This window comes from Gavia stellata, chromosome 16 (genome assembly GCF_030936135.1).
Source record: "Gavia stellata isolate bGavSte3 chromosome 16, bGavSte3.hap2, whole genome shotgun sequence".
In the NCBI taxonomy this organism is placed as follows: domain Eukaryota; kingdom Metazoa; phylum Chordata; class Aves; order Gaviiformes; family Gaviidae; genus Gavia; species Gavia stellata.
In genome coordinates this window covers 12,936,045-12,957,764 of record NC_082609.1, presented here as the reverse complement: position 1 = coordinate 12,957,764, position 21,720 = coordinate 12,936,045, and the positions used below count along the sequence as shown (strand labels likewise).

At 41.9% G+C, this 21,720-nt stretch overlaps 1 protein-coding gene across 1 annotated transcript in view; it reads right to left on the bottom strand.

Annotated features, from left to right (window-relative positions):
• Nucleotides 1–2,289: 2,289 nt before the first annotated feature.
• The window catches only part of HTR4 (5-hydroxytryptamine receptor 4), a 79,209-nt gene continuing 59,778 nt past the window's right edge, over nucleotides 2,290–21,720 (bottom strand). The window contains exon 6 of the mRNA XM_009820850.2: nucleotides 2,290–2,377. Coding sequence (XP_009819152.2) covers nucleotides 2,290–2,377 — 88 coding nt within the window. The remainder of the gene's footprint in view (nucleotides 2,378–21,720) is intronic.

The window sequence follows — 21,720 nt, the reverse complement described above, 5'->3', positions numbered from 1 at the left end:
AGCACATAAAAATATAGGAGAAAACAACACTTCAAGGACAACAGCAGAAACAAAGAACACAATCACTATAGCATCCCCATGCTGCTGGTTCCATATCACTCTGAGAAATTTCACACCAATATTTTGATGCCTTTTAATGGGGACAGAGAAAAGCTTTTCTAGGATTTCTTTAAGACATGTGATGCTTGAGGTGAAACAAAGACAACCTGTTCTGCAGTCTTGCGTACCCAAATCCAGACAAAAACCCATGCGAGCAGTTCCACAGAGGTGTAGATCATAGGACTGACATGGTTCTGGATGGATTTTTTTTTCCAAACTTTCAATAATGGCCTGTTCTTTTCACCCACTGCTCTATATAGAGTTGAAGTGATAACAAGTTCTTTTGGAAACAGCCCTGCAAGAACGGGTCATTGCCGAACTGTTCCTAATGATGAACTAGGAATTGGCTCAAACTGTCTCACCCTCTCTTTTCAAATAGCTCGTGTTCTTCCTTCCCATCAGCACCTATCACCACAAACACCAATAGTTTGTCTCTTTCTAACTGCTGGCAATTTTCTACATTGGTAAGTGTCTGGCTTCTTCTAATTAGGGCTGTTTCTGCCCAGTGTCCTTTTGAATCCTAAAGGAAACTGATGTGAAGCTTTATCAGTGACTTTCATGTGGAAGCAGTATTTAAAGAGTCAGACACCATGGCAAGGAAGCCAGTTGTTCTTACCGTGCACAAATTTTTTTTCCTACCGAGCAACATTTTTGTTTGTTCAAAGCAGGAGTTGTTTGTTTACAGTAAATACCTGTCACATAGCAACAGAAATATTACTAAATAATAATACATATAATGTTAAGCTCCTGGGTCTAGAAGCTTTTAATGAAAAAACCACATGTTCCTGATAAAAAATAATAAATAATGTCACCTTTTCTTTTTACATTAAAAATACCTGTACATGATTACACAATATAACAAAGTACAATTTTCTTTTCTAGGCTGAGGGTGGCATCTCTGGGTTAGATCTTCATCTAAAAAGGGTAGAGGTCTGTAGTCTTGATCCTGCATATTTTCCACTGCATGAAAGTCACTTTCCCAAAGTTGCGAAGTCTACAGCCTTGCCTACCCTTTCCATGCAAAGGTGGAAACAGCTCACAAGGAACATAGCAACATCTACATGCAGGAAGCAGCTAAGGACTGAGATCTTTGCAAACAGAGGTGTGCATATGGTGATATTTGAAAGTCTTGAAACTTCTTGCCTCAACTGGAAGAGAACAGAAACAAATAGAAAAATAAAGATGGAAAATGTAAGTAGAAGTCTGTCTTCCTAATGTAGCTAGAAAAGTTTTTTAGATGGTATATTTTTCAAGATGGCACTTAGTGATCTATTACAGACTGACTCTGTGTCTTGGCCAACCTTTCTTCTTGGTAAGAATGCCCAAAGTTTGCTCAGATGAGGATAGCACTGGTAGCTTGCCTGGGGTTTGAGGGCCACATCCCTCCGTTGGCCTCCAAATGGCAGAGGATGGCCACTGTCCTTGGCAATTGGGCTGGATTGAAGCAGCGCTTGCAGGGCCTTCTGTTAGCGGTGAAATGTCTCTATAGGTCCCACTCCAGCTTGCAAGGCACTGTATACACCCTATGAGTCTTCTACCAATGAACTTGGCCAGGAAACACAATAAAAGCATTTACAAAGAAAGCTCTGCAGGTTAGGGTGAATCAGCAGCTCAAGCTGACCTTTCACCAGTAACTGTAATCAAAGGCCAAATGTTTCCTCTTAATTTGCTGAAGAAAATGTAGTGCTGTTTCTCTGCTGACAGCATCTGGTCACCAGCGGGCAGGATCTTGCACAGATAAAGCAGGCATTTAGTCTCACATCATGTTAGGGCTTTAGCCAGAACTTGTAATATTTTAAGATCATGATATCACAGGACAGAGAGGTGGCTTGTACACAGATGGCAGCTGGAAAGGATTAACAGAAGTCCCTGTGCTGAGTGATTTGTATCTGTGTTGTTTCCTTACGTTGACAGAAATCAGCTCACTCCTGGAGTAAGGTTCTGAGGCAGTCACATAGTCCAGTTGTCCTTGCAGATACAGGAAAGTCTCCTCAGCCGTTCTGCTCATGTACCTTCCCATGCCCCCATCAATCTACACACATGCAGCAGGACATTCATATGAAGTCAGTGCAGGAGGCACCATGACAACGCAGATGAATGAGTTTTCATAAAGTCCTGCTGTCCGTGAATCTGTTGGGTATCGTAAAAGGAACCTGTTCCTTCAGCTGGGTCATTCCTCTTGGACTGTGACTAGAAACAGGACTCTTGGGATTCAGGGTCATTGTGGATGGGAAGCTTCTCATGTTCCTGATGATGCCCGTTACGTAAAACAGTGTACCTGGGAGTGGAAAAACATAAAGAAAGATTTGTTAGTGCTAGTTAAAAGGACAAGCTTATGTAAAACGAGTTCTTGAAAACCACGAAGTACATCTTAAGACAGTACATCTTCCAAATATCCAGATCCCACATTAAGCAACTGTGAATCCCTACTTTGCTCCATGACAGGAAACCAAATCTTCAGTTTGATGCAGTCAAGGCAATCCCTGAAAACCAAGAACCTGTCGATTTTCGTGTATCTAAGTTGCAGCTGGTAATGAGAGGAAACCAGACCAAAGAACTAAGAAACACTGATCATCTGTGGGTGGACTAAGCTGAAGGCACTTCAGTTAATGTCTTCAATGCAAGCATTTAAAGAATCCTTTGAGACTAGCTTGGACAGTGAATGCTGTTTAAGATGAAACCAAGACCAGTATTTCAGGGCATTTCCACTTACAAAAGAAAGTAGTCTCTGTCTATTGCAAAGTTGGGTTCAGTGCCAATTCTAGTATGTCTTATCAAACCAGTGCTGTTCAGGTTTTATGTCCTTTGGAGGTATCATGTCATGTATATACCTTTCTGATGTTTTTCCAGGCTTTGGGCCAGACACAGAAAAGCAGAATTCAGTTGTAAGGAATTCCACATTATCTCGTACCCTGTGCCTCATCTACCAGCTCATTTCCTGCTGCCCGTCTCAACATGGCTTTCTGAACAGAACTGTTGATTTAGTTTGCTAATGATATGCAGCTCTTTTCCCTAAGCGGCGTGCAATGCTTAGTGCAGATCTGAGGTGATAGCAAAAATGCTGGCTAACTGGAGTAAAACTGATTTAGCACATCTTTTAGAATTTCACATCTAATCATTCTTGCTTGCAAACCCCCTGAAGGGTACAGAGCAAGCCACGTATCTTCCCTTGGTAGTCCATTTCATTTAAACTAAAGCTGAACCAAACCATCCTTTGAGTAGGTCCAGAAGTAGGAAGCTGCAAAAATAACTGTAAAAACGTATTTTTCCCTAGTCCAAATGTCTATTGGGGAAATCAGGTCTCTGTTAAGACTTTCTTCTCCTGAGTGTTCAGAGATGTAGATATATTATTTATCTTAGTAACAAACATCCAAGACATACCTGAAATACCTGCATCCCAATAAAGATTAAAAAAAGAAAAAAGCCTAAGAAAATAGAAGAATATATCAGTTCTCCTGCTGTTAGCAGAGGGAAAAGAAGTACTATTCAGCCTCAGGATTTGTTTGAATAATCATTAGAAAAAAGGTCAGGAACTCCTCATTGTCTACATACTCAAAAACTGATACTATGACATTAATTTACTTAGCATTATTAATCTGGATGCATCTCTTTCTCTACTGAGTATACTTGGCACTTAGGCTCCTAATTAAGGTGCTTACAATGCCACTGAAATGTCTGAAGTAGATGATCTGAATATCCTACAAATGATGTATCCGCTAGTTCTAGTAGATCAGCCATGGACTCAAAATGAAAGCCAGGGTATAAACTGTACTGCCTGTCTGAATTTGCCCTGGTGAATATTCCTGGAGGAATTTACCCTGTAATGTACTAGATGCTGTTTTTCAACATGGTCAGGCTTGGTTGCCTTAATACAGGTCACTGTACGTGTAGAAATATCCATCGAACATACTCCCTTGTACTCCATCACTTTAAATAATGATCATAAGTTTCAAAAAATGTGCTAGTTCTACCAACAAGATACAGACTTGATGTAAGAAACAAGAAAAGACATTTCGCATCTAACACTGAACAGATGCTCCGATTAGATGACCATGAAGCATACAAGTCATAACGTAATTTTGATTTTATATACCAAGTCAGACATGGCACATTGTGTTAGGCAATCCACCAAAGAGACCTCCAGCACGGCAAAGTCTCTGCTACAAATGGCGATACAGAGAATGAGAGCCAGGAGACCCCCTGCTCTGTGAACAAGGCAGACATCGTTCAGAGCAACTCAGGACTTGCTCAGAAACACAACAGACAGGCACTGAAAGCTGACTGCGTACAGGATATCTAAAGAGCCAAACCTTTCTTCTTCTTCTTCTGCAGTAGTCAGAAAACAGTTGTGCAAGATCAGCAACTTAGCAGGTGATGCCGTTTGTTACAAAGATGCATTAAGCTAAAGAGAAGTCATTAAGGTGTCCCAGGATCTCTTGTGGCACAAAGTGTCTGTCTGAAGCCTCTGGCAGTTAGCTCAACACTTCCAGCTGTTTACCCTGTGGGGAAAGAGGACTGGTAGGAGAGGAGGAAAGAGCATTCATAGTCAGGGTGCAAAAGCTGCACTGCAGGGGTGAGGGCTCGTTCTGGTGCTGGCACATCATTCCTAAAAATCTTACCAACGTCTCCAGGAAACTCTTAAAGGAGTCCTCTGCTGGCAGGCTTTTGTGTTACCGGGATTTTTTTCACATACTGTAGTTTTTCCCTTTAAGCGAAAGTTCAAAGCTACCTGCCAGTTCCAGGGCACCAATTTAGTATCAGATCAAAGACAGGATTATAACAGCCCTGCTTTTTTTCACACCACCATGTCTTAACTGATCTGCTCTCTGAAAATAACATTCATTTTTCAGGCATCAGTATCTATGGGAAGCAAGTTTCAGAGAGAAAGCACAGCTGCACCTGAAACTCATTTTTGCCTCACCTACAGGAACGCACACCTAATGTGCCTCAGCTCTCCCCCAGCTGAGAAGCCAGGCACCGCGGGATTTATCTTACCGACTGCAAGAGGAAAACAACACTCGGACCCTGCGTGTGTGGGCTGAATGTTTCAAGAGAAATTTATCAAGTAGGTTTGAGTAATGAATACATTGGAGGAAGCCATAATTTGTGAGCAGGAAAAAAAAAATTAAAAAGGTTTAAATGCGTTAAATAAATTATCTGCAGCAAATTAGTTGCTCAGCTTTCCTGCCAATAATGGATTCTTTCGATGGGATTTGTATATGCTGGCACATTAAGCTACCAAACTCAATTACAAACAGCATCCCAGGCTGCCACTGCCCTCTGCATCCAACTCCTCCCAGAACTGGGGGCGAACGTTACTGTCATTTTACCTGACAGTTTTACTCAGATCATAAACACCACCACCCAGCAATAAAGCGCAATAATGAAAAGGCATTACCACCTATAAAGGGACCCTGCTGCAGGCTATTCACATACTTGCCAAATGGTACTTTAATTGCGATGATGACCAATTTGGAGATAATTGCTTCTGCATCTCCTGCTGTTCCTGACAGTCCAACGGACTCTTTAATTAACTGGTTGGATTAGCTCTCAGCACAGCGGAGGGGAGCTGTGTGGTTTTACCCTCCGTAGGCCCATGACCAGAACAAGGAGCTCCAGCATTATTCTGGGAACTCGGCAAGAGCCAGGGAGAAAACACCAAGGGGGTGCAGTGCCTGTTTGTAATCTTCCCACTTTAACTCCCTGCAGAGCTATCCCCCATGCTACTTATACAATTTATTAAGGAAGCCAAGTGGAAAAATTGCTGGTCTTTGGCTTCCCCAACCATAATGAAAAACATTCACTGCTTTCACAGAGCCTGAGGTCCCTGCTTAGTCCTCTGCTGATGAGCAAACCCCCGGCCTCCAACTCTGCCCCTGGGATCATGCCTGTCTTGCTGAAAAGCAGAAAGCAGTGCAATTTTGGGGCAGGGCTCCTGGCTCTGAACACAAAAGCTAACTGCATCCATTTTCTCTGCAGAGCATGACCCAGGAGGAGGGGAAGCAATATCCTATTGGCGTGTGTGCCACCCCTCTATCAGAGCTCGCAGCTACCGGTCCAATTCCAGAAGGGAGCCTCTGTCTGGAGACAATGCCTGGGGTCCTTTGGACAGCAGGGAACAGATGACAATTAGAAGGTATCTGTTCTTGCCCAAAAATGCCTCCTACCAACCCTTCATGCTTGCAGTATCTGTGTAAAGCTGCCTACACTGGTTGCACATACCCACGGCTCCTCTGCACCAGCAGAAGTGCCTGGGAAGCACAGCTTGAGCTCTGCAGCTGTTCTACCTGTGAATTACTCCCCTGGTTTTTAACTGTAGTCCTTGCTCTGAATACTCGTACCCATCCTTCTTCCCTAAGCTCCCTGCAAACTCGAGCTCATCAGCCTGCAGGCAGTTAATCCTGGTGGCTGCTGCAAAGGGCAAGGGGCCCCTCGCAGGTACAGAAACTGCGAGGGTTTGGATCATGTTAGCAGATACCGCTCATTAATAACAAACTGACAAAGAGAGAGCAAAGACGGCCTTTCCCAGCTACAGCTGAATTACTAATGGGCTAAAGCACTTGTGTGGCAGCACCTCCCGCACTTCCCAAAGCCTCTGAACAAACACTGGGCTTAGTGTTCCCTCAGCTGCCTCTGTCCCTCTAACCCTGGCAGAAGAAATAATTTTACCTAGAGGGTCATAATAACAGCAGAGAAAAAAAATGAATAAAATAGATGCCCACAACTGTCCACATACAGTGAAGCTTTCAGTGAGGCTGAAGGCAGATTAATGGAGGAAACCACAGCCATCCTAAACTCGCTGTAGGTGCACAGCTGTCTTTGCTCTCTGTTTAGTAATCCTTTCCCAATACACCTGGTTGCATTATTAATTGCTTCCATTTTTGAACTGGCAGACGGTGGTTCCTGTTGTCCTGACATTCACTGGAGATTGAGGTAAGGTTTTGCAGCTGTCCCTGGACTAGGTTGGGAAGAGTTTGCTTTTGTGCGGGAGCGGGGGATACCGGGAGCTGTTACCTCTGCTCCCCTGGACTTTTGCCATCAAAATCCACTCCCCCTCTGCCCAGAAAATGAAGGACACATTGTCACCAGGTAGAGAAGAAATTTTGTACACGCATTCAGACACCGAGAGGTCGATGTTGCTGCAGAAGTAGGTAGATGGGTGCATTTATGGTATATATGTCTGTTACTGGTACCGCCAGGATAGCTCGGTTCTCAGCTGGGTACACAAATGGCCGCAAAGTCTGGGGAAGTTTAGACATGAACTATACAAAAAGCTGATAAGCACCAAGTTTCATTGTATTTGCAAATCTTTTTGATAATCTTTATACTATAAATGCAGAATAGTTGCTGCTGGAGTTTCTAAATACCCCCTGGTAATGCAAGAATAGAAGATAAAAACCTTGTATCAAATTCTTTGAAATAAGTGCTGTTCTTAGCTGTTCATATTAAATTGTTTGAAGCCTGTAATATATTCCACCACTGGCTGCAACAGTGACCTCACAGATGTGCTAGCCTGTGAGAGTCTCCTACTGACCCCACACTCACACAGTTCAGGAAAATTACCCCTAACTGAAACGGAACTGTGGTCCTCGGACATCCCTCTACTGGGATTTGGGGTTTGCTGCCAGCAATTCATTAGTGACTCCCTACTGGACTGATGGAGGGAACTTGGGCATGGCAGAGTCAGGCAAGGAGCAAGTTTTAACTGTGACATTCTTAAAAATTTGAAATAAAAAGAAAAGAAATAAATCTGCAGGTTTTATGGCACTGAAAGTTTTCCTGAGTTTGTGGCAGTTTCTATAAATTTGTCTTTTAAAAAAAAATTAAAAAGCAATAATTCTGTAAAAATGACAAGTGAAATTTTTCATTTAAAGGCATTGCAACTTGTTGTTGTTGTTTTGGGGAAGTGTCCTTTATTAATATTTTTATTTTAACTTTTTTTTTGTCAGCTGCTTGCATTCCAGATGAAAGATTTCAAATTAAACAAAGCATTACTTTTCAACAAAACCAAAACTCTGAAAAGTCTAAATCTATTCATGTTTTCCTGACAGTAGCACACTGTAGTCCAAACTAAAGCAGAAATCTGTTGTGCTGAGCTCTGGCAAGCTCCTTTTGAAGATAATGCATGCCCTGAAAAAATGTACAGGCTGATTTAGTTTACAACTAGGAGATTTAATAGGTTGGAGTGGATGTTTAAGGGAGGTCAGAGCATCTGAGAAACATGCAATTATAAAGACTTACTTGCTAGGTCAAAAATAATGAGTTTCAAGCTAAAATCAGAGTGGTATAGAAAATGCTTTTCCCATTCTCCAAAAGTTTGCAGAGTTTCAAATATTTTCCCCATTTCTGATCTGGAGCAAGTCTGCAACTTCTCATGAGATGGAAAAGAGGAAAAAAAAAAAGAAAAAAAGAGCAGACTCCAATTCATGTTCAAGGTCTTGTTCTGCCTTTCATCAAGGTGAGTGATGTAACCACTGTGATATTGGCAATTTTGTATGAGTGAGCACTCATCTGCCTGTCTCTTTCATTTTCTCCTTTTTCCGGTTGTTGATTGCCAGTTCGCCAAATGAAACATTTCAAAACACGTTTCTGCCTTCATATGCAACTAGAAACTCCCTCCAGGACCCCAGAAAACTTCTCAGTAACAGCTTTTGTACAGCCAATTTGCACCTTTGAAGGTTGTGACAATGGTTGCAGAGGCAACCCGGAAAACACGACTATTTCTGGTTATTCTTAGTGAACACAATCAACTTTTCCACTGCTCTCCCATTCCTCCCACCTTTGGTTCTGCTCCCAGTGGGCTTAGACAGGCAGACAGGAGTCCTGCACCTTTGCATCTCATGCTCCACTATTTTCTCTTGAGTTTTGCCTGCAAAATTCTGATGACCCCATGGTGGTGCCACAGCTGTGGGGTACAAGTGATGCCAATTGCTTTGGTGCAGAAGAGCAAAGCTTTCAGCTGTAGGAGAGCCATAAACTGTGTTTCTGAGCAGCTCACCAGCAGCACAGCCCTCCGACTGCCCACTGAGTGAAGAAGATCTGCCACAGGTGGCATCTGAGATAGCCTGGGTAGGACATATGCAAAGGGGAGATATGAGGGACAGGAATTAGAACCTGGGTAATGGCCAGAACTGGAGAAATAGAGACTCCTTCAATCTCAGCAAAGAAACCTTGACACTGTGTCTCTGCTTTCATCTGTGTTCAGACCAGATCCTGAAGTCTTCATGTGAAAATAGTGGAGCAGGAGATCTCAGAAATAAAATACTGCAAAGGAGTTGAAGTGCAAAGAATTGTCTCCAGACCCATCACACACCTTGCAAGATGATGAAGCTGGTAAAGGGAAGCTGGTACAGTAAGATTTCCAAGAAGGAAGGCAAACAGGTAATGATCGCTCCCAGTTATATCAGAAAACCTCTTGTATTTGCAGAAGCACCCAGTAAACACTTGTTGGGACTAGAGGAAGACAAGATGTTACTATTTAAGATGTGATAAACTGTGAAGATTAACATTTTGCTTGAGCAGAGAGTCCCATTTTTAATAATGGAAACTACCATTATTGAACTCAACTACCTAAGATGGTCGACCGTAGGAAGTTTGTGCAGAGGTAGAAGCTGGCTGGAGCCATGTTTTAAGTGGAACTGAGCTTCCAAATTGAATAAAGAATTGAAACTTTTCTTAGATTTGAAAATTGTTTTGGTCCACAATTTATCTTTGCCTGCATTTTTCTTTCTCTCACAGCTGCAAAACTCTTCAGCAGTTTCCCATCTGGAATATATGCTGCACCATTATTGTAGCTTCTCACTCGATATAGTGTCCATTTGTCAAAGCTCCATTTCTTTCAGATGAACTTAAAGAGAAAGAATAAATAACTCTCCTCAATATCAAATTGGGATTGCAGTTAACAATCACTTGGCAGACCAGAGTAGGTTATTTTAATGAACACATCATTCTGAAATAAGCCTTCCACCATCTGTTCAGTCCCGTAATTATAAATGCAAACAACATAATTCATAAATGCACTATAAAAGAGAGGGAAAGAGAGAACAGCTTAAGAAGACTGTTTGTTCGTTATTCCAGACAGTGATGCATCTGCTTACTTTATTCCTGTTTCAGGAGCAGGTAGAAAACAGTCTTCTAATTTTGTATTTATGGCAGTCACTAATGCACAGTAAACGCTTGCCTGTAGATTATAGAGATGTCATTAAGTGCAGTACAGTTTCTGGTTGGCATCGTTATTTAGCCATGTCTATGATGGAAGCACCCAAGAAAGATCACAGAGACCAGTCTGAATCCCAGTGGGCCAGGAATAAACTTTGAGCATGTTTTTCAGAACAGCAGGAAAGAACCTGTGGTGTTGGAATTCCCTCCGGGGTTACAGCAGCTAAGGGTAAAGATGACAATGCTATTGTCTCCCTGAAAAGATGCTTCTGACATTTTGGAAAACTGGGAGATCGTGGGAAACAGTCAGAAAGTTGAGAAGACTGTAAACATAAAATCTCTGGACTTTGCTATTTTAATCTGTGACATTTTTCATTTTGAAAGAGGCAAAATTTTTTTTTTAATCTGAAATACACAAAATGTCAAAATGAAATGTGAACAAACTGTTGTTTCATTCCCGTTTTCTGTTGAAAAAGTTGAATACACATAATACAAATTAAATGTATTTTCATGAAAATACATTTGATGTTAATAGAGCTGCATATTTAATTTTCAAAAGGTCAGTGCAGAATTGTCCTTCTCTCACAATTACCAGGTTCATAGACTCCATAAAATTAAAAGCTTTCTAGTAACTCTGTAATCTCTGCGCCAAAAGACTCATGCTTCCAGCCAGTAAAGTGAACTTCCGCATTTGGCCATCAATAGAAAATCATTATAGCAAGATAAGAAGAATATCCCCTACCTACTCAACACAATTCCTGGGGGAAAATGGAGCCAGAAATTACAAGCTCGTTCTGTCTTTTTGTTGATATGTATCAACATGCAGAACAACATAAACAGATTTCATATTCAATGCTGCAAAACTAGCAATATATCTAATACTTCTAGGATTAATAGCGCCTGTTGTTTCTCTGTGGGCTTCTCATTTCTTCCTGTTTCTGAGATGAGCAAGATACTTGCAAGATTTCCTAGCAATAAGGTTTAAGCTTATTGTGCATCGTCCTTGTGCTGCACCTGATTGACCTGCAACCCGAAGGAGACCAGCTCATTATCAAAGGTGAGTTTACTAAATGTAGGTCTTTCACTGCACCTGCGCATGACTACCTGTGATCTGCTTTATCCGACAGAAGGCAATTCAGAGACAATTTCTCTTCTGACTGTGTGGGAAACCAATGAATATAAAAAGAGTGCATGAACTCAGAAAACATAATAAGAACTGCTCCAAGAGAACTCCCTCAAATATCAGATATATCCTTTAACTCTGTAGAGATACACTTAATGTTTGTCTCTCGGGTGCTTTCAAGCGCAAGGCTCCCATCCAAGCAGGCTGGAGGAAGCTGGATTTCAAACCAGGCGAACCCAGGCGTGGGGATGGTGAAGCCGTCATTATGGCTAGCTGCTGCTTCTGCCTGGGAGCTGAGTTAGTCTGGACGGCAGACGAATGTCTCCATGCACTCCTCCTATGACTATTTCTCTTCATTGCAAGCTGACAGCCTGCAGAGCCCATAAAGATACGCTACGATATCTGAGTAAAGTGGCTGGGGTAGATGATTTGCTAAATCGCCTGTTGGAGCTCTGGTGGAGAAACAGCCAACCAGCCACGGTCGGTATCTGCCTGTCCCTTTGCAGCCAGCACCAGGAAAGCACAGTGATGCGGCAAAGAAAATGAAATCCATCCTCTGCAACAAGCCTTACAACAGGGACCTTCCTTTGCCTTCAGGGTCTTTTATTCCAGTCTTGGGGAGGGATCGTCATTTATCTGTGTGCAAAACCCACCTAGTCAGTGCACTTGATATCTCAAGTAGCATCAGCACCAAAGAGAAAATATTCCCAAATTCTTAAAAGGTCCTAGCCAAATTTGAAGTCTGTCCTAGTCTTACTATTTAATTATGGTTTTTTTAAACAAAGAGGAGCAAATACCAATGGACCATTCCTCTTTAGAGATAATGCAGTCCTTTGGGAAAACATGGGTAAAATTCACAGAAATATCATCAACAGTTCAATTTTCCCATTGCAGCTGAATGGTGAAAATCCAGATCTCAGGAAAACATTTGGATTGCTAAATTATTATACAGATATGAGAGCAATATTGATTTAAAAGTCCTTTGTAGTTAAATGTAAACACAAATTTGTCTCTATCTCATAACAAGTGTTTATTTTTTTCCACTCTTGAGCAGTTATGCTGAATATCTTAATTATCTTTAAATCAAATAACGCTGTTCAGACCTTGTGAGCTGGAATTAAGCACTCATCATTCTTTACTAAATTTCAGTTAGAGGTTTTAAAAACAGCTGTCTCCAGCCCACATAATCCAGCCTTCAGTACATTTTGTAAGACTTCAACATGCCTCCTCAGATATAAAATTAGCAGACAGTTCTCCAAGTAAGCAAAGCCCTTGAGTGAGAAGAACATTACTTTCTTTGTATCTGACAAGTCACAGAAAACAAAGAAAGCATCTATCAATATGTTTGTTTCTCTCCTTTCTTTTCCCTTTGTTCCATCATTCCTGAAGGATGTTTTCCTCAGCTGAAGCCCGCCTGTTCTCTCACTCTTACAAGCCAGCTCTGGCTGCCACTTCCTCTAACGACCTGCCGCTCCAGGACATGTCCCCAGACCGTCTCAGTCAGACGTGGGCCGAGGCATTCCCGTACAGTGCCAGGAAAGTCACTGTAGCTATGCGAGAGATGCCCTCGTCTCCAGAAGCGGAGGTGTGCAGATAATGCCCAGTGGATATGTGACCGCACCGACACACAGCCACTACTGCTTTAGGTTGATGTACAGTAGAAATGTTTCGTATTTTTTTCTGGCAAAACAAGACCAAAATCCCTTCCAGTTCATTTATTTTTGTGTTTACAGTAGAAGCATATCTTTTTTAAGGAGGATGTTTAACTCCTTTTAAAAGTGCAGGCAAATAATAAACTGAAATATGATTTTGAAATGAAATGTCAAAACACTTCAGCATCTTGTTTCCTTTTTATTTTCTCCTGCTGAAAACATTTGCTGAATTTGACCCAATCAGTTTGTTTCCGTGGAACTGCAAGTGCTCATTACATTTCTTTTTTTATTCTTTTTATTGCCAGGCTTTATTAATGAATTAGGTCTAAGACAAATTATAGAACCTATTTAAGCTACAGGAGCTAATCCCAGCACACTGCTCCTTTGCTCAGAAGACTCTTGTTCCATGAATGGAGAAAAATCATGTTGGTGTGTCTGGTAGAGTGCTGAACACAACCCGTCACTTGCCACAGGAAATAGATTGGACTGAGATTGATTAATGGAGGACTAATTGGGAACCTGGCCTGAGTCAGCCAAGGCATTTTACATAGATCAGCAAAGAAGCAAGGAGTTGAAATCAATAAAAAATACGGCTGAAGGAACACATTTTCGTATGTCATTATCTCTGGCTACTGGATAAAACCTTTTGCATGATGCTATGAAGTGTCATTGTTGTATTGAATAATAACCTCTTAAGGTGATAATTACATTCTTGATAGACATTAAAAGTTAAAAACAGGAACATGACTACAGATACTTTAATGCTAAGCAAATAGATAAATGCTAAACACGTGCTAATAAAACAAAGATCAGCTAAGTTCTTCAGTGAGCTATTTTAAGAAATTGTTGACAGAAGATGACCAGGGACTCAGGACACCTGAAGACTTCAGAGGTGGCTTTTCCAACAATTCCTGTTGATTGTGGGCAAACCATGCCATTTCTCTGAGCCTTCTTTCATTGTGGATAAAATAGAGGCAATAATACTTCCTTTGTATGCCTTGTCTTTAGATTTTAGCCCCTTTGGAACAAACATTGTGTCATTTCAGATACAAATAGTGTCTGGTATGACTAAATCATAGTTTGGTTCTGGGCTGCGGTGCTCCAGCAGCAGCAATTAATCACATAAAAATAGTTTGTTTCAATTTTAAAATGTCAGAAATGCTTTCCAGGACCAAACAACCTACAGCTGTAGGAAAGGTGTGCTATTTACTGAAGAACTTCTTTCGTCCACTAAATCCTTCGCACCCTTAGAGGCTGGGAATATCCTGCCTCTGGGTCGCTGACCGTAATGATGCTCTCAGGCTGGTGAAACTGAAACAGGGAGATGACTGAGTTTGGTTTGGACCTCCTGTTTCTCATTGCACAGTCACAATAATTAGATTCCACCTTTCCTCTGGTTCTTTTAGCAATGCTTACGAGAAGGCTGAAGCCTCCCCGTGCTGTAAAGGTCACCCTGCAGCTCTGCAGCGCTGTGCTTGTAGTGCTGAGCTGGCGTCCGGACGGGACGCTCCCTCGCACAGAGCAGCACCCACCGGCACTTGTCCTCTCTTCTGCTGACCGTGTAATACTGCTGTCCTGTTTTACACTTCATCATCTCAGTTTTACCTGACGTAATTTCAGACAAGGCTGAGACTGGCCAGGCACCATGCCTGTTGGCCCTGACCCACGCTGAACAGGTTTATTTTCCATTGCCTCCAGCGGAGGCTCCTCTGAACGTCCATCTGATGTTTGTTACCGTTGGCCAGTTGTTAATTGTAACATGGATGTTGCTAAGATATGCCTGGGATTTTTAGTAACTTTTTAAGTAAGAGCAGCAAACAATCTCTGAGTGGGGCCTGGAAGAGGCAAGAAATACAGGACACGATCCCTGGAGCATATACATTTGTGACTCTGTTTGTATAGCTTGTATATCTTCCTGCCTGCTCATTTCTTAGTTCTTGTCTTATGAAACCAAACCTTCAGTAGCAAGCAGCTGAACAGGTTAATTTTTTCGGCATAAAGCAGTGTCACCATTGAGAAAGTTAATACTTTGGGAGATGGTTACTAGACCTCCTCCATGAGCCAGAATCACTGAGCAGCTCCTGGCTCGGTGGCTTTTCGGACAGGAGCCAACAGGGCTCAACTGGACCTTAAATAAACCAAATATCCAAAACACACCATCACTGTTCTCAGAGTTGTTCTCTGCTGCCAGCCTGACCCAAGCAGCAATGCTCAACTGAGAATGAAGTGTCTCTTTCCCGGGAGCTGATAAACTCTCGTTGCTGTTGCCCCTGTGCTCCCATGGCCCAATCGCATTTTCCCTTTCATGCTCAAGCAGGTGCCTGTGCCTTCCAGAGCTGTCAAACATGGCAGCTTTCAAACAGCAAAACTCACTTCAAAAATAATCAGCCTCATTGTACTGTTATTAGTTTTCATCCTGTCAGAACAATAGCTGCCACATTTCTCCAGCACATCCCAAATGCATCTCACTCTCCCCTCACTAGAAAGATTAGCAGTTTGTATCTTACCTCTTCCTGGGCATAAGGATGAGAATCACAGGCACCCCTATGCAGAAAAACACCCGACTCGGGATGTGCGCGGGATGCCACCTCTCTGCTCCCTCCGCCCCATTCATGGAGACCTGCTGGGGCACTGGCACCCCCAACTCTCTCCCCCACAGCTCCAGGTGCTGAGCAGCGCTGTGGATCTTAAACAGAAAGATGATGCTAGCTAATGCCCCTCCTGACCTCGCTGGAGGGGCTGAAGACCCCCCTCACCTTGATTGCTGAACTTGATTATTGAAAAATATCAGCGTATGGTGCAACAGTTTAAAAACAAGCCTGCTTTGCTTTTTGTTTAGAGCTGCTGAGACACTGTCTGGGGAAGCAGCCTTGGATGTCATGTCAGAGTGAACCAGGGGATGAAGAAGGCATCATCAGGAAGGTCGCCAGGCACCTGGGCTGAAAGGTACTTCTTCCTCATTCTAACAAGTCCAGTGGAGGCATTAGAGATATGACAGAGATTATCAGCTACCCCATGCCACCTCTTTGCTGATACGGGGCTGTACCACTTGCCATTACTTGATCCAGCCTAATTTTGGTCATCCAAAGGGTGTTTCTACAGTGGTTCCCTCAAGAGACTACTTCCTGTGCATCTTAATTATGCTTGTCCTATCTCACAGCTTGGAGTTTTCTCTTTTCCCAGCCTCCCTATGCATCTGTCTTTCAGCTGCTTGACATGAATGATGTTTATAAGTTTCCCTATTTTCCACTGCAGGACGTTCTGCTCAACTTTAGCAAAAGGCCTTGGACTTTGGATATTATGAACATAAATGTGACAATGAATCGTGATGAAAAACATGGGATCCACACAGCAACCAAGATGATGAAGTCAGTCCAGAGACGTTGACTTCTTCCATCACAGATTTGCAACTTGTTCATGTTGTAATAATTGATGTTTCCACAGAGAAACAGAAATGTGGGCACCGAAGGACAGAAACTAAGGTAACTTTAAAATCAATGAAGGAGCTATTTGTTTTCCATGTTCTAAATCCATTTGCTAATTACAAACACCAGGGTAAACAAGTAGACAAATGAGTGAGGCCATTCAGTGCCATGCTGCAGAAGATGGGCACTTTCCCCTTTTTCTCACATTAACTCTGTATTTCCTTTTCTCTCTCATTAATGTTAAGTTTGGCACTACATTATACGCTCTAATTACCTGCAGATTTTGGCCTACAGTTCATTTTTGCACCATAATTAATGCAACATTCATAACAGGCCCAAATCTGATAAGTATGAGAGCACTTGGAAGTGCTCGCTTACGTTAGAAATACACAGAATCACGTTAAGAGCGGTTTATAACTACCCGCAGATGGAATAGCTCATAATAGGCTTCTGGTTTTTAACTAAGGTGTTTCAATTACTGAAGTACAAGTAGGATCAATTAAGAATATTCAAATGGAAGATAATGAATGTTTTTTCATAAATGGAGATCTCGCAACTGGCATAATTAGATCTTTCATCTGCTGGGAAAAAAACACAAGCCATTTGTCAAAGCTGTGGAATGAAATAGTGGCAAAAACACTTGGAGCCGTTTCCTTGTGCAATGGAGACACCACAATTTCCAAATGCATTGCAGACCAGCAGCCATGAGCCCCAAGACCAACTTTTGTTTGTCAGGCTTCAAACATGTGCCACAGTGTTAGAATTGCAGCTATCTGGGAAATGGGTGGCTTTTCTGCAGTGAAATATCCAGTGAAAAATGACAATTGCAGTTTGTTGAAATCTTCTGGCAAAAAATTCTTCATCATTTCATGTGTGTACTTTGTGTGTGCAATAGCAGAACTTTTTTGTGTCAAAACAAGACTTTCTATAAAGAATTATGTGTTTTATAACAAAAGCCTAGCATATGCACATTGTTAATGTCAGTCACTAGTTTAAGTTGCTTTCTGAATAGCAAACTATCACAAACTCCCTCACAGCATCTGGGGCTCATGCATGTTCCCTCCTACTCTACAGCCTGCCGGTAAGTCTTCTGGTCACGAGGGTACATATCATCCTTTCCTGCCTTTGGTAAGGCCAATTCACACATGTGCCCATGCAATGTCTGTGGTTTTGTATCCTGGTAACTTCTGGATACCCTGAAAGTGGTGTTGTGAAGCTGTACATATCTTAAGGCACCTAATAGTAAGATCCGAAAACTGTATTTTCTGGTAATGGAACAATGACACAAAAATTAAATAACAAAAAACAGTATTAAGAACAAAATTAGTAATAAAGATCCTTGTTGGTGCCTTTAACATCTCAACTAGTATCTACTTTCTTTTAAGTTAAGTTGTAGTAAGTCTTACTAACTTACGGTAAAGTTTCTCTGGCTACAGTAGCTGCTGCCTTTTCTCAGCTATCCATCCTGCTCCCAGGGAAGGACGGCTCAGATAGCAATCACCATGTTTCACCATGTTCTGTTGAATGGGAGTTGGCATTCCTCTTTCCTTCTTCCTCAAGGTTTTTCAGTTAATATTTCTATGATACGCATTAACTAGCACTTTCTTGACTTTAGACTGCCTCTCCCTTACAGCCCACTGGCTATGAATTTGTTAAACTTTATACATCATATTATGAAAAATATTAATATGGCAAACTTTTGAGCTGTGCTCATAACTAGTCTTACTTTGTAAGAATTTTATTAGGATTAAATGTCATACGACAGATGGTGACATTGGAAGTGGGTGCTTAATTTGAGTAAAATCTCCATGTTCTCCTCCGTACAGCCTTGGTTTGATAAATGCACATCGTGTTTTCCTGCAGTGCGCTAAGGGCAGCAGCAGACCCTCTGTGCTCCCCATTCTACTCTGTCCTCCTATATACACCCCACTTGCAAACATTAATTCCCTGCATCACTTTCATAGACAGTTGCTCCTCATTTTTAGCTTGGCTAAAACCAATACCAAAATAAGCCAGTAAGTACATATTGCTTGGTGGCTGTGTTTTCATTCCCCTGTTGCTCTTCAGGAAGGATGATGCTTCATTTGCTCATCTGCCTTCCCTGCCAAGAGCTATTTCACAGCTAGGTTAGACTGTCTTCAGGAGTGTGCTGGGGAGGACAGGAGGTGCCTTTGACAGCTTCTTCGTTTCAATATGATTCAGAGGTTGCTAAATCCCCATTTTCTGTTAGCTATATCCCCAAACATCCTGTGATGATAGCCTGTTATCTGACTTCAGCCTTTCCGATCTCAACAGGAGTAGTTCCTGGGCATCTGCTAGTGAGGATCTTGTACGAGTGATGCCAGCTACTGCTCCCCTCCAGGCTCAGGGACCCTCTGAACTTCTGTGCGCAAGAAGAAAGTACGGAAAAAATTTTCTCATCTGTGCCTCATAACAAGCAGAACCTCATCTCTTCTGAAGATGTCCAAAAGAAAAATATCAAGCTGAGTCTGAACATTTGAATACACCGTGTCCAAGGACATTTCTCCAAGTGTCTGGAAAGGCAAAAATCTGAAGAGGAAAAAGCATAGCTGCAAACAGTTTCTAGTTTTTGGGAGGGTGAGGGGAATCCAAGAAACTAGGGAGCATAATCAAAGCAGATATTTATTCTCTGGTGGGTTTCAGAAAGTAAAAAGAGCCCTAGGCAATCCCTTTGGAGATCCTCTATTACATAAATGCCTTGTGGATTGGAACATGACACTTAAGAGCTGTATTGATCAATGTATTGATTTTGATCATAGGAGGAGGTAACTAGTGCAATCAAAATATCTGGCAATCAGCTGGGATAAATGCACACAATAATCGCTGATAAAGTCATATTCCTTCCCCTGCTGACACAATTAAGTTTCCTTGCAGAAATACAAGGTGGGGAAATTAAGCTTCAGGTGAAACTAGTTATTTATTCTACTTGATGTAAAGTGAAATGCTGGCAGAAAACAACCCCAAAATATTTTATTGAGTCTTTGGATTGACTCAGCCAAGTTTGAGTCCTTTAAGCATATGTGAAGCTCTGGAGTTTGTTGGAATGGGTCTGTGGAATATATCTTTTCACTGGCATTCAAGTGACATCTCACAGTTACACCTGCAAATGACAGAGAACAACCACAACAGTATGCGGTACCTAAATCTTAATGCTAACTGTCAAGACAGATCATAAATATACTTGTCATTTGTGCTGTGGCAATAGTCATTGTACGTTTTAAATATCATACAGATTCAGAATCAGGAGACTGATTTGCTTCAGATGGGACAGATAAGCCCAAAGTCACCAAATCTTGTGGCAAATTCTGTTCTGCAAGATCAGCTTTTTCAAAGTCTCATCACTTCCTAGCACAGGTACAACCATTCTCCACAGCACAAGTAGTTCAGAAAGCACAAGAACCCAAGCACGGGTGCCTGGGAAGAAGACTGGATGTCCCAGCAAGCCTCAGGTGCAAAATCTCCCTTTGATCCACAAATGAAACTTCTGTCTACATGAGAATTGCTATTAGCTTACTTAAGGAATTTCTTTATAGTCCATCCAGCACAAGAAATATCAGTATCTTATTTAAACAAAGAAAGTTTAAAATGTAAAACCGAAAACAGACATGAAGTAAGCAATACCCCATCTGTGTTTTTCCTCAGCTTATGCTGTTGTAGGACCTTCAGCCTGAGCCAACGAGGTTGTATTGGTCAGGTTTGCTTTACAGGGTGGGACCTTGGCCATGTCCTTGAGCGTTTCCCCTGAAGACATCTGCTTACCTGGCTGAGCTCTGCCCCGTCTTTGTAACTAGCAGCATCTCAGAGGCTGTTGCTGCCCAAGGGCTTCCTGGACTGAAGGAGGATGTTTAAAGACAGAATGCTGCTCCAGCAGTCAAACACAGCTATGAAAGCATGCTGGGAACATTCAGATAAGGACTTGAACTTTTTTTGAGAGATCAGATTGTGCCTTTTTATGCTGTTTGCCGCTGCAGTGAGAGTATCTGTGCATGCTGCCTTGGAGGTTGATTCCTTCAGGCAGAGCTGGTTTTCCTAAGCCAGGCTAACCACAGAGGCAATTTCTTTCCCCTCTCACTGGTGAATCTCTCACTGGTGGTCCCAGCCCTTCAACCTACGAACCTGATGTCCAGAGCACCACAGTCCTATGCTGTACAGTCATTCAGATGCATCACTGAACACACCGTACTGCAGCTTTTCTGAGCCTTGGCATAAGCTGGTGGAATATCACCCTCTGTCTGTGCCTCTTCATGTTTGTACTTGTGTGTTTAAATACTTTATTTGCGTACACCTGCTGTTAACACTAGGCTACTTCTGCTATTTTCTGATTTCTTTTAGTTCCTTCTGCAGATATGAGTAACTTTCAGGGCTCACAAAACTGGCAGACCCTACCCATCCATTGCTTTATATATTGCCTTCAAATTTGAAGTGCAGAAGCAAACAAATAAGTTCAAACTTCTGAAGGTTGTGATATCCCCTTCCTTGGTTGCTCCTGGGCCTCTGTATTTTCCGCTTCAGAGGAGATGACAGAGTCTATAAATCTCTGCCTTAGCCTCTACTTTGGTAAATAAATGTTGCTCAGATTTATGTTTGTTCCCCTTTTCGAGGAAAAGCAAAGTAATGATACATGTAGCAAATGGAACAGAAAATTGCATTTTAGCCAGCAAGTTTCAAATGTAACTGACTTAAGTTTTGGCTCAACTACAGCAATCACTGGTCCATCCTCTTACGAAATCAACCCAGTTTTGTACCTACAATTCTTTGTGTTACATTAAGGCAATCTAAGATGCACTTTGCCCAATAATTTAGCAAAAGATCACACGCCTGCATGATGAGCATGATACTTGCTACATGTATAAAATACAAGGTTTTGCCCTCTTTTTATATAAACTCATCTCTGTTTCTATAAAAATGTGAAGGTGTATTAGCCCTTACAAGAGAAATAATAAGAGGTGTACTGGCCTTCGCAGACATTTGTTCTTTATTATTTTATCAATGCTCATCCTAAATCCTTTGCTTGCACTTCTTAGAATGGTCTGACAGTACTAAATATTTTTAAAAGTGAAATTATTTATTCTAGAGCAGAGACCTCTGATTTGGCCAAAGCATATGGTTTTCACACACTGCGCGTCTAAGCCCTTCGCTTGTGCTAGTCATCACTTGTTATTTGTAAGTGACCAAACCCAAATATTTACCTTTGGGTGTATAAATTGTGGCACTGGTTTCCATCCAGAACGGTGCTACCTTA